General features: G+C 57.8%; 4 protein-coding genes across 4 annotated transcripts; 2 read left to right on the forward strand and 2 right to left on the reverse strand.

Moving 5' to 3' along the window:
* Window positions 1-280: 280 nt before the first annotated feature.
* On the forward strand, window positions 281-2,600 carry MIND_00882900 (Homeobox domain-containing protein; the record flags this gene model as incomplete). Its single annotated transcript, XM_037365483.1, has 6 exons — window positions 281-357; window positions 419-478; window positions 535-751; window positions 798-1,502; window positions 1,639-2,177; window positions 2,318-2,600. The coding sequence occupies 6 exons, from the start codon at window positions 281-283 to the stop codon at window positions 2,598-2,600; spliced, it is 1,881 nt and encodes a 626-aa protein (XP_037218725.1).
* Window positions 2,601-6,898: 4,298 nt separating this feature from the next.
* On the reverse strand, window positions 6,899-8,026 carry MIND_00883000 (BTB domain-containing protein; the record flags this gene model as incomplete). The annotated part of the gene is made up of 3 exons (XM_037365484.1): window positions 7,719-8,026; window positions 7,335-7,647; window positions 6,899-7,285 (listed from the first exon to the last, which is right to left on the reverse strand). Exons 1-3 carry the CDS (start codon window positions 8,015-8,017, stop codon window positions 6,899-6,901), a joined length of 999 nt encoding a protein of 332 aa, XP_037218726.1. The 5' UTR covers window positions 8,018-8,026.
* A 612-nt stretch (window positions 8,027-8,638) lies between these two features.
* On the reverse strand, window positions 8,639-9,281 carry MIND_00883100 (BTB domain-containing protein; the record flags this gene model as incomplete). The annotated part of the gene is made up of 2 exons (XM_037365485.1): window positions 8,639-8,906; window positions 8,965-9,281. The coding sequence occupies 2 exons, from the start codon at window positions 9,279-9,281 to the stop codon at window positions 8,639-8,641; spliced, it is 585 nt and encodes a 194-aa protein (XP_037218727.1).
* A 642-nt stretch (window positions 9,282-9,923) lies between these two features.
* Window positions 9,924-12,028, forward strand: MIND_00883200 (Protein kinase domain-containing protein; the record flags this gene model as incomplete). Its single annotated transcript, XM_037365486.1, has 4 exons — window positions 9,924-10,154; window positions 10,209-11,232; window positions 11,287-11,519; window positions 11,576-12,028. The coding sequence occupies 4 exons, from the start codon at window positions 9,924-9,926 to the stop codon at window positions 12,026-12,028; spliced, it is 1,941 nt and encodes a 646-aa protein (XP_037218728.1).
* Between the last annotated feature and the right edge of the window lie 280 nt (window positions 12,029-12,308).

Here is a 12,308-nt window from a genome sequence, read left to right on the forward strand (position 1 = left end):
ATATAACCCGATATGGGGCGGTCGTCCGAAACGCGAGTCGAGTCGCGTGCGGTGCCTGTGTGGGAGCGGGCGAGCGAGTGATAAATGGGTGCGCCTATTCGGGTCGAAGGGAGGTGCTTCGCCAAGATAAATAGACGGCAGGCGGCCGGGGTGGGCAAAGTTAACTCTCTCTCCCTTTTACGCCGTCGTCGTCTGCCCCCGTCGCTGCGGCCCGCTGCAGCTACTACGACCGCCAAGCCCCGAATAAAGACAGAAGATAACAAGAAGAGACAGAAGATAGATGCTCGACGCCATCCACGCCGAGCACGCCCACGACCAGCTCAACTCGTACAACGTCGCGCAGCTCCAGTACGCGCTGTACGCCCTCCCCCCGCCGCCGTCGTCGCTGACCCTGACGCTCTCCCTCTCTCTCCTGTAGCGCCGCCGACAAGGACCGCGGATTCGTCGCGATGCTGGACGACAGCGAGGGTGCCCTCATGTGCGTTTTTTCTTTCCCTTGTGTGTGATAAAGAAGGGAGGGCTGATGAGAGACAGAGTGCCGGACATCGAGTACGACGAGCGGCGGATGTCGACGGGCGCGGCGTCCGCGGACACGGAGTCGTCGTCGCTCTCGTCTGCGCATGCGCTGCGACGGGGCAGCGCGACGCCGAACGATTCGCCCGTGCCGAAGAGCGTGCGGCCCGACTGGGCCGCGGGGGGAGGAGGACAAGAAGGTCTCGCTCCCGTCGATATTCACGACCTTCGAGGAGACGTATAGACCTGAACGCCGCGCGAGCCTGCCGACGCTCTCGGGCCAGGGCGTAAGGCACAGCCCGTACCCGCAGCCTGCCCGGGCGCCCGCGTATGCGCCGTCCAATCTGGGCAGCTACACCTTCCCGCCGACGAGTAGTAATAGCGGCGACTACGTGGACACGCCGACGCCGAGCTCTGCGTTCCCGCCCACGCCCTCGAGCGGGTTCTCGCCCGGGCCGGGGATGCACCTCTCGCCGTACGCGGAGTCGGACCACTGGACTTCATCCCCTGCCGGCATCGTGCGGCCGAGCTCGACGCCGGGGAGCAGCGGGCCCAAGTACGAGGAGCTGGGCGGCGCGGGCGGCGGCGCGCCGGCGTTACGGCACGCGTCGTTTAGCGCGGGACACATGTCACCGCAGATGTTCGCAGGCTCGGCTCGTATTTCGGGCCATCACCCGGCGGGTATAAAAGGCGACTGGGGCTTCCCCGGGGGGGACCCCTCCTACCACCCCCACCACCCGCACCCGCACCCGCACGCCTACGCCATGCCTGCGCCCGCGTCGCCCACCCGCTCGCCCCAGGCCCCGCCGTCGTCGCTTGTGGACCGGCCCCAGCGGAAGCGGGGCAAGCTCCCCAAGGAGACGACCGACTTCCTCAAGGCGTGGCTCCACCGCCACTCGGACCACCCGTACCCCAGCGAGGAGGAGAAGAAGCAGCTCTGCCACGCGACGGGCCTCAGCATGTCGCAGGTCTCGAACTGGATGATCAACGTGAGTCCCCGTCGCCGTCGCTGTTTGTGTTTTTTTTCCCTGCACATGCGAGCGTTCCGCCCGCCCATCATTAATTCCATCTTTCACCGTCTTTAATCTATCACATCACGTACTGATGCCTCCCCTCCCCCTTTAGGCCCGCCGGCGGATCCTCGCGCCCGCGCACCGCGCGGCGTCCGGCCCGACGACGACCGCGCCGTACCCGCCCCCCGGCGGCGGCGGCCTCGGCGTCGGCGGCCGCGCGCTCCCCGGCCTGCTCGACGCACGAAGGCAGTCCCTCCCCGGCGCCGACTCGCTGCAGCTGTACCACCCGATGACGCTCCAATCTCTGCCCCCGCAGCACCACGGACACCACCCCTACGCGCACGCGCACCACCCGCACCACGCGCACCACGCGCCGCTCCCGCACGAGATGGGCTACGGCCGCGCGCCGCCGGTGCCCGCGCTGCGCATGGGCCCCGGCATGGAGTACGCCGGCCTGCCGCCGCCGCGGAGCGCGGGGCCGGGCGGGTACGCGCCGCAGCCGGGGCAGGGCGGCGCGTATGGTGTCCCACTGAGCGCGCCCGCGAGCATGAGCGGGAACCCGTTCTCGCCGCCGCCGCCGGGCGCGCCCGGGACGGCGTACCTGCCCAGCCCGAGGGAGGAGGGCGCGGGCGCGGCGGGGCCCGGGAGGGGGTACTTTGACGGCCCGCCGAATGGGGGCAGTGGCGGGGGGGGGAGGGGGAGGGGCTGCTGCACAGGGACAGGGGGGAGGGCAGGAGTCGGCGCCGGGGAGCGCGTATGGGACGCCGCAATAGCGTGCTGAGGGGTATCAGCGAAGCGAATCTGATCGGCTGGGGGCTGGGAACGCAGCGAAAAAAAAATTACAATGGGGATCGAGATGGTGCCGTTACGGATATGGTCTCCACGGATCTCCTGCCCCTCCTCCCACCGCTGCGCTTCGCCGCCCGCCCGCCTCCGCGTCCGCCTTCTTGTGTCGTCTGTTTCTTCTCCCTACCGTTGGACACCCACCCGCAATGCCTATTTATCACGCAATCTCTCTCCGTACTCTCGCTGTTCTTGTCTGTTCTCCTGTCGTATACCACTCCGTTCCCCTGATTGATTGATGCTCTGTTCTTTTTTTTTGTGTATTACATGTGCAGAAAGTAGTGTAGTAATGTGCATATTCGTGATAGTGACGCCCTAGGAGAGAAGCGCGTGCAGGGAGGAAAGCCTCGGAGTCGGGGGAGGGCGTGATCTCCTGCGCCGGTGCTGGTGGGCAATTATAACGTATGGTGTGGCCCGTGCTCCGGGGCTAGTCCCGCCTAGGGGGGCATGGTAAATTGCGACTGAATGGGTGCCTGGCGTTTGTTCGGAGGCTGAAGTGAAGCTGATGCTGGTCGTGGGAGTGTTGGGCCGCAAGCGAAGGGGAAGGCCGCGTTGGGCACAATGTGCGGCGAACGGAGGAGAAGGGGAGGGGGAGCACACGGCGCGGAACGCAACGCAGAACAGAACAGAACACGGAGAAAAGAACAGAACAGAACAGAAGAAGCGGGGGGAAGTATCTCAGATTCACGGAAACGCGTCGCGCGGCACAAAGCGTAACACAACCGCAAACAGGACACAAAAACGCAGAAAGACGCCGTCCGCGGCGCCCTTGCGTAGCTAGCTGCCCGGGAGCACATCGCGTTTCTCTTCTCTGATGTCGTCCGGAGCTCGCCCGCGCCGGTGCAGCACCAAATCGCGCCATCGCCATCGCCATCGCCATCGCCATCGATTTCCTACTTCCCCACTATCCGTGTATCCGCCCACCCCGGGCCAGCCCTTCCCTTCTCGCACCCACATACACATACGCCCCAAACACCCCTGGCGCAATCGCAATTTATCTTTCCAGCACATGCAGCGCTGATGCCCCTGCCTGCCCAATCGCCGCACGCCTTTCCTTCCTTCCTAGCTGACGCTGATCTGCACAGGCCTGCGGCGTCGACGTGCGTTAATTGAGGGCTGACACACGACACGACAGCGAGACGCCGCGGACTCGGAGACGGAGGAGGGCACGGGCCGCGGCCGGCGGCGACGTGTGATGCTGATGGGGCTGTGATGGGCACACGACAGCGACAGGACAGCGACAGCGACAGGGAAGGGCGTTGAAGGACGGCGTGCACGGATGTCGAGGAAGGCAGGAAGGGCAGGCTGCCGCGCCCGCCCGCGGCGGTGCAGCGCTGACGTCGACGTGCGCGGTGTCGGCGCTGGCGCGGGGGCGGACGCACCCATCACGCAGCAGCGATCGCTGAAACCTTGGGTTTAGCGCGCGCCTATTTTTCTCTTGTTGCAATTGGCTCTTTCTGTTCGGGGAACGGGGAACGGGGAACGGGGACGCGAACCCCGAGGACGCCGGGCGCGCGTCGGGGAGCGCTTGGCCCCGGTGTGTAAGCACGCACTGTATCTCTTCATTAAACAGATCGAAGGCGGACAAGGGCAGGCCTCCGTGGTGTGTGGTCGTGTGTTTTTTTTTTGTTTGGCCTGGCTTCTCTTCCTGTTACCGGTGCCCGGCCCGCCGCCGCCGCCACATTTGATAGCAGGCTGGCGAATATTAAATGGGTGCGATCGCCATCAGATGGCGCGCGATCCGTCCGACGACCTGCGGCGTCTGCCAGAGCCAGCGTACGTCACCCGCGTCTGCGCGGCGCTGCGCTCCCCGTCTGCGGGATGCCCGACCCGGCCTCGACAGCAGGCTGCCAGTTGGGGAGGCTGAGGGGCGGCATCGCGACACGCGGGTGTTGTTGGGCATACATAATAATTAATTGCAGTTGCAGGGGGCAATTAATATCTGCGGTTGCAATAACCACGCAATCTGATGGCTTACGGCGCGCACTTTAGCCATGCGCGGCGAAACGAGCAGCGCCTGAGCGAATTTGCACGCCCCAGCGGCGCGGGCGACGGGCAACGCCCAGCTCACGCATCGCGTCGCGAGCCGCGCATTACGCCCGCCCAGCCCAGCTCGCCAGCTTCGAATTTGCGCATACTTTACGCATACTTTGTTTTCATTTGGCTATCGCTATCGAATTCGCATTCGCCAGGCACAGGCGCCCAAGTGCAACAGGCCCTTCCCCGCCGGCGGGGCCCGCGTGCTCGTGGGCCCGCGCCCGGACCCGCGACCCTGCCGCAAGCCGGGCAAGGCGGGCGCGAAACGCGGACCGCACAGGCAATTCGGAATCGGAAAGCGGTCCCCTGACCCGGACCATGCATGATCGGCGGCGCGCGGTGCCTTTTCGCGCCTTGTCCCTGGGCTGGCGCAAGGTCTGGCCTTGAGCCTCCTTGGACGAGCTTCAGCAAACGCACAAGTCGAAGGCAAACTCACCGGTCTATGTGAAAATCCGCGCCGGAAGGGCAGCTTCGCTCTGCCAGTCTTCGATCTGGCAGACGTCAGGGTTCAGGTCGCCCGCACAGAAAGAGCCATGGCAAGCAAAATTCGGGGACCCCTGTGTCCGGGAAAACGGTCCTCAGCTAAGTATATGCGCAGCCGGGCGCAGATCCGCGAATTCGTCCCCCAAGGCACGATCAGCCTCGATCAGCGAGCCAGCCGCCCCTATCCCTCAATTACACGTGCGAGCGAGCTGGCGAACGCCGTCCCAAATCCAATGGACGCGGCGCGCCGAGCCGCTCACGCGTCGATCCCGATCACGATTCAGCCTAGGCCTGGAGCGTCCGCCGAGCTGGTCACGCGGCGTTGGACTCGGGAGTTGGCCTTGAGTTGGCCCCAAGTGCGCACGCCGCTAGCCTGAGCGCTAGCCGCTCGCCCCTCCGCACAGCCTGAGGCCGGCCCGGGCGGGCGGACGTCACGCAGACGCAGACGTCAACCCTGCCAGCGGTCGCCGACTAAACGCAAATTAACGTTCTAGCGGCGAGCCTAAACTCTAACACAAGTTGGCATTGGCACTTGTGTGTGTGTCAAATCGCCCGCATCCGTCGGCGAGGCCGCGGGGAGTCCCACATACTTGGGTCCCTGACAAGGAGCAACTTGAACTTGCGGGGGGTAGTTGACGAACGAAGATCAAGCGCAGGAGGGGGGGCCCGGAGTCGAACCGCGACACCGAGCCAGGCTCGCGCTGACGTCAGCCCAGCGCGCGCCGGACGAGCCTGTGTGGAGCGCTGCAAACCGGCGCGACGGGCGCGCAGAATTCCGGTCTAGAAGGCGCGCGGGGGGTTGGCGGCCGCGCCAGTGGCGCCGGCTGCCGGAGTATACAGAACGCGGAAAATGGAGCTGCAGTCACGGTGTATTGTATGCTTCTTTATGTGCTTTCCCGGAGAACAGATTTGGCATGGTAGTAAAGTTCTGTGGTCACCTTCAGTGGCGCGTTTAGGGCACGGTTGACAGTGGCGATTCCGAGGGAGGCGGATGGGCGCATGGATAGGCGCGGGAGAACACGGTGTATGACGCGCGAGGAGAATAAGCTGCAGCAGCGCGGACGATCCCAGCGCGGACGCAGGGACAGTAAGACAGGCAGAAGTATAAGTGAAGGAGGGCAGGCGGCGTCTAAAGCCAGACCAGGAGGGAGCTTGAACGGCGGTGTGCGGAGCCAGAGCCAGCTCACGAGCTTGAACCGTTCTGAACGAGAGCCTAAGAGACCAAATAAGCAAAAAAAGAAATACCATGGACAGTACCTTCAAGGTCCTCGATCGCTGGTGCTCATTTCAGTTCCCGCTAAAACTTGAAGCCGCTTTTCGAACGTTAATTCTGACCAAGACAATCAGTAGACATATGTTCACATACGGTACTAGTACCTGCATCCTCTTTGTCGCAGCATTGACGATGGCAGCCATGATCACTGGCACTGTCCAACTCGGAGTCTGTTGGCCATCAAAAATACAACAGCATGTAGCACCGGCATACCTCCCACCTCCGACCTTGGGCTCGACTCGGAGAATAGAGTGCATTTTTGCCCAAGCAAGTTCGGGCACCTGCTTTTGCTGTAAGGTTACACGGGTGTCGGAATATCGCAGGGGGCAAACAAAAGCCTTATGTTGCGCTACCGCGAGCTTGAAGCGAACGAGTCGCGGGAAGGGCCAACTGAGGCAGAGAGGTCAACAACTTATCATGATCGTGATCAAGCAAAAGATCGAAGGGAACGCGCACCTTCAGGCCAAGTTTTCGCTCGTTCAAGCTTTCGCCATGAGCCACTGGCCTCAACAAGAATTGCAGACTCGGAGATATCAAGACAAACCACAAACATTTGTTCACATAAGTACCCGGCCACCGATACGAGGTCCCTTCAAGTTCCGGCTCCATGGCAGCACACCTTCTCATAATTTCGTCTCAACGTTACTTGGACTATTTGATATGCAATGAGCCCAATGCTAGTACATACAACGAAACGACTTGCCAATGTCGACCCGCTCCTCGAGGCTCCAAGGAGCTATTCAAAGTCCATCTTCCGCAAGGTGTCCCAGTCGTCCAGGCCAAAATACTCCGGCAGCTTCTCCCAGCACTTGATGCGAGTGGTTTCGTAGACTGGCTTCGCCTTCTCCGCACACAGTGCACACATTTTCTGATCCCACTCATCATTCCACTCATCCAAGAAGCCGAGCACCTGATCGGGAGCTGAGAGCAGCTCGAGAAGAAGTGCCTTTCGTTGCGCGCTGCATTGGAGATGGTGCAAACAGCCGTCCCACGATATTCCCGATTGTGAGCTCAACCATACTAAAGGTGTTGCTTCATAGCAGCGAATGATTGTGTTGCACGCCTTCAAGTACTTGAACTGATCCTCCTTGTGCTCCAAATTCGCGATATGCTTGTCTTGCCTCTGGATAGCATTGAGCGGTCGTGTTCAAAGAGTTCAAAGTTATCCCTACCCCCGATTCCCCGTGCTGCCAGTGGAGGATGGTGTAGAATGCGCTTGGGAGGACGGAATACAGGCCGACTTCGCGTGCGAGGTTGATGATTTGAACACACACTTCAGCCGTGTCGGCGTCGACCTTAACAGACAAGCCGCGCCACTGGAACCCCACTACGTCATCCAGCTGCTCCAGACTGCTGGGGAAAGTTGTCTTGAGCAGCTTTACGCAGCGCTTTCGGAAACCCGCAATGTCGTATTTCTTGCTGAGACGCAGGACCGCGCACAGGTCGGGCACAGATGGGGCGCTGTCCGCGCCATCGTGGAAGCACCTGCACAAAGTGGAGTGGTTTTGAGTCAGCCTGGGGGATTTGCATTGGCAGACGCGACGGGCGGTGCTCACTCTTTGGGAAAAATCGCCCGGAGGAGATACTCCCAGTCCTCACTCGTATCCCCAAACAAGACCACGACAGGGCATCCCTCAACCAAAGGCTCTTCTGGAGGTAATGGGAGAGAAAACATATCGCGAAAGACGGGCGAATGCATTGCGAGGACCGATTTGCTCAGGCGGAATTGGGTTGACTGAACTTGCAAGATGACGTTTCCGTCGTCAAACCAGAAGTCTTTCGAGCGAAGGATCACGGAGCACTGGTTCTCGTCATCTGTTCTTTGCCGCTTCAAGGGTGGTTCTGACGTCGACATGAAGTTTCTTCACAAGAAAGTCACGCTGTGACCTACTAGAGTTTCTACTTGACTGTCGTTATGTAAACGAGGATCTTTGCTGGTGTTGAGCGGGCTCTGAAATCACTTCAAGGAGAATCAACTCCGTATTATACACAGTATCGTAAACAGTTGAATGCGCTCAAAAAGTTATTCAAAGTCCATCTTTTGCAACGTCTCCCAGTCTTCCAAGCCGAAATACGATGGCAGCTTCTCCCAGCAGTCTTTGCGAGCGGTTTCAAAGACTTCTTGTGCCTTGGTCACACAACTCTTGCACATGCGTTCATCCCACTGATGGTCCCACACTTGAAATATCGAGGCCACGTTCTCGCTGTCCGACAGCAGCTCAGCCAACATCTCTTTTCGTTCTGAGCTACAACACGACGAGGTCTTGCATCCATTCCAAGATATTTCCGACTTGGGAGCCAGCCACTTCAATGGGGTGTTTGTGTAGTAGCGTGTTATTTTGATATATGCTTTCAGGCAAGCGACTTGATCCCCTTTGTCGGTCATCATCGCCAGACTATCCCCACGGATCTGGAGAGCGTTGAGTAGAGTAGATACAGGGCGAGTTTGCTTACCCTTTCAGAGTTTTGGATAATGTTATAAAAAGACAGTAGGGAGGATCGAATAGAGGCCGAGTTCCCGAGCCAGATTGGTGATTTGAACACAAGCTTCGAATTCTTCGTCTTTGCGCACACAGAAATGAGTCCAGGACCTCATCACTAGGTCGAACTGCGGAAGTTTGGTGGGAAACTCCGCCTTGAAACGCTCCACACAGTATTTTCGGAATCCAGCAAGGTCGTACTTTTTGCTGAGACGGAGAATTGCAGAAATTTGATGCAAATAGGGCTGTTCGAAAGAAAAGCAGCTGTTGGCGCCCGAATAATGAGTAATAGCGCGACAAGGGTTCGAATAGCGTGGCGCACTCTTTGGGGAAAATCACACCAAGAAGATGCTCCCAATCTTCACTTGCGTCTCCGGAAAGAACCACGACTGGACAGCCTTCACACAGCGGCTCGTTTTCGGGAAGCGAGAGAGAAAACATAGAATGAAATATGGGCGAGTGCATGGAGAGGATCGATTTGCTCAGGCGGAATTGGGTTTGTTGAACTTGCAAGATGACATTTCCGTCCTCGAACCAGTAGTCTACCGAGCGAGATGTGATTGGCGGTACTAGGTAGTCGTCGTCATCGTCCGAGTCTTCCGTTGTTTGCCGCTTTGCAGAAGGTTCTGAGGTCGACATGAGGTTTCTTGACAAGAGCGTCACGTTGTGACGACAGGATTTTGACACCACCTCGCCCTCCGCCCGACATCTATCTCTGACAAATACCAAATGCGTCCTGGCAGAAGCTCAATCGAGGTCGCTGTTTCTCCAAGTTACATCACCACCACTTCGTCTTCTTCAAGCTATGGATTTGCATGCATCTTGAATCCGAGCCTCTTGTCGGCGTATTACTTACGGCCCGGGACCACGCCCGAAAGTCAGAAGTATGGCAACCGGTTAACCAACAAGACTGAGTCAGACGTAACCGCTATGTACTGGCTCAGTTCTACTAGTACTTACTACGATTCACAGGGTGGTGAAAGGCGCAAGTTTTCTGAAAGAAGATCATATGTAGGCTCTCCGAGTCGATTCTAATCCAAGTTAGCGACAAGTATTCACTCTGACACTCTCGTCGACTTGAATCCTCCTTTGAAACTTGCTAAACTCGTTCCAACCGCAACTGTGGATTATATCGCTTTCACAAATCTGACCTTTTCCTAAGCACCCACAACCACGCGACTTTCTCGGAAATTTGGTCAAAGCACTGTGTGACTGGGGCAGTTGTTCCTTTTCTCCACCCACACCTACGGTCTCAGACGACCCCGATACAACACAATCGACATGCCAACGTGGAGCTGGATCAACGATAATCTCCGCGATGTTCTTCCCCCAGAGGAGTTCCTGGAAGAGCACATGCAACCGCCTGCAAATGAACGGCCAGCCCGAATCCGGGCTATGACACTCAACGCAAAGCCATCTCTCAAAGAAGCGCGCAAAACGCTTCGCTTCCAACTAGACCGATGGCAAACTGTTGACCAGAGTCCAGACGAGGGGGTTGTCCAGGCGCCATTCGTACGTGCCACCGACATCGATATTGTTGCATTCAAGTAACTCATAACTACTTAGCTGAAGTATGGGGCGGCTCTGCTGGACACGCATAACACGACTGCTTTCGACAGATGGAAGTCGCAGGTTGTGTTTCTGAACGACAAATCGGACTGGGAGGCCGATATTATCAGCATAAACCATATCACTGGGTACCACCAATTGCGGGGGGGCTTTCATGACGCATCACACCCGGAAAACCAAATGCGTACCCAACTGTGTACAATGGCGCAGGACCTGCTCATGGAATCCGGTCGCTGCTTCGTCTACATCCTCAGCATTTTTGCCATCGAGCACGCCCGCATCTTCGTCTTCGACCGTTCTGGATTCGCTGCTTCTGAACGCTTCAACTGGCTCGGTGACAAAACCGACATCTTACCTCGATTCTTCCTCCGGCTCTTCAACTTGAATGGTCTAGACGACACTATCTCTCAACCCGATGAACAGGTCGTAGCGAGACTGTGGACGGTGCTTTCCCACCATCCATATTACTCCCAGAATTTGGACGAAAAGGTGGTGAAAGGGAACTGCTTGCGCCTCCTAGCCTCCCGCCGTATCAGCGGGAAAGGCCCAGATGAACAGGAACTTGTTCATTGTCTGACGGTGGGCCAGCGCCTATTTGCCTACGACGGTCTGTTTGGTCGTGCCACGCGCGTTTATCGTGTGATTATTGAAGAAGATCTCGTGAACGACGCCCTACCAGCCGTCTACGCTCTCAAAGACGCGTGGTGCGAGGGATTGGAGCGACCCGAGGTAGATTTTTACGACCTCATAGAACACCATTGCGAGACTGCCGAGCCGAAAATCGATATGGACGCAATCGGGATGGCGCGTTGTTGCGGGAGCATCCAACTTTCCGACTCGACTTCCCCATTGTTCGATGCGTCTTGGAATCCTCAATCACACAAAACACGGCTTGCGGAAGCTACGGCGGATGAGTATCAACGTCACCATCGACGACTGCTTCTCACACCTGTGGGCTCTTCAATAAAATCGTTTGCCTCAACAAAACAACTCATTCAGGCATTATTGAATGTCTCGCTTCGTCCGTCATTTTGCGCTTTATTTCAATGCTACCACGAGGCTGACTGGGATTCAGACCTCAAGATTGCCGACGATGCAGGTGTAGCTCATCGCGATATCAGCACTGGAAATGTTCTCTTTATGGAGGACACTACTGGAAGCAATTCCTCAATTGGATTTTTGGTCGACTGGGACTGTGCCGAGTTCACGCCAGACGGGGTCGAAAAATTCAACCAGTTTGTAAAACCTGGTTCCAATCGCCGACCAGCAGACGAGACCAGGGTAATCGGGAATTTACGAAGCTATGTGGTAACTGCCTTCACCCTTCTGTTCTTCAAACAAGGCACTAAATCACTTGGTATCAGGGCACGCCTGCATTCATGGCAGTCACTAAATCTCACAGCCAGCATTACGGCGCAGGTACCACCCACCGCCTGGCCCATGACCTGGAATCTCTTTACTGGCTTCTTATCTGGCTCATTCTCCGCTACACCGACCATAAGCATCCATATCAACGCCACGCCTCCGATTTCTTCGACGAAAAGGAGGGCAAAGAGCACTGGCTGTACGATTACCGCCTTCTGCTGGCCAGCGACATATCGCCACTTCATCAGTTGTTCTCAGATCTCGCAAAGGCTGTTGCACGACAAGCCTTCGCTTTCGAATCGCATTACCCAGAACTGCATAATATCGATTACGAGCAATGGTGCGCCATGCTCCAAGATGCTCTTGGATCAGACGGGTGGCCAGCGGACGACGCATCAAATCCTTACCGGGCGGCTGCTCAGTCTCGTCTGGAGCAGCTTGCAGCTAGCTAGGCGCCAGGCAGAAGCAATATGCCTGCGGGAGAATGAGGGGCAACCTCTCAAGCGTGGTTTGGCCCAAACCGCAGATAACGACGATGAAGAGGCAAGGCCCCGCAAGAAGCGAAACTGTGCATCTTCATAGTTTGCGCCAATCTAGTCTTTAAGTTGCTAAAACTTTGGGTAGTAATTTCTTTGTCCTATCTACCAACATTCTGTACATTAATATGACGCTGTGTAGATATTGCGGTCTCACATCTGCTTCATTTTCGAGGAGGGCTTGGAAAATGTCCGA

This window comes from Mycena indigotica (genome assembly GCF_014461135.1).
Source record: "Mycena indigotica strain 171206Taipei chromosome Unknown Mind.scaff0007, whole genome shotgun sequence".
In the NCBI taxonomy this organism is placed as follows: domain Eukaryota; kingdom Fungi; phylum Basidiomycota; class Agaricomycetes; order Agaricales; family Mycenaceae; genus Mycena; species Mycena indigotica.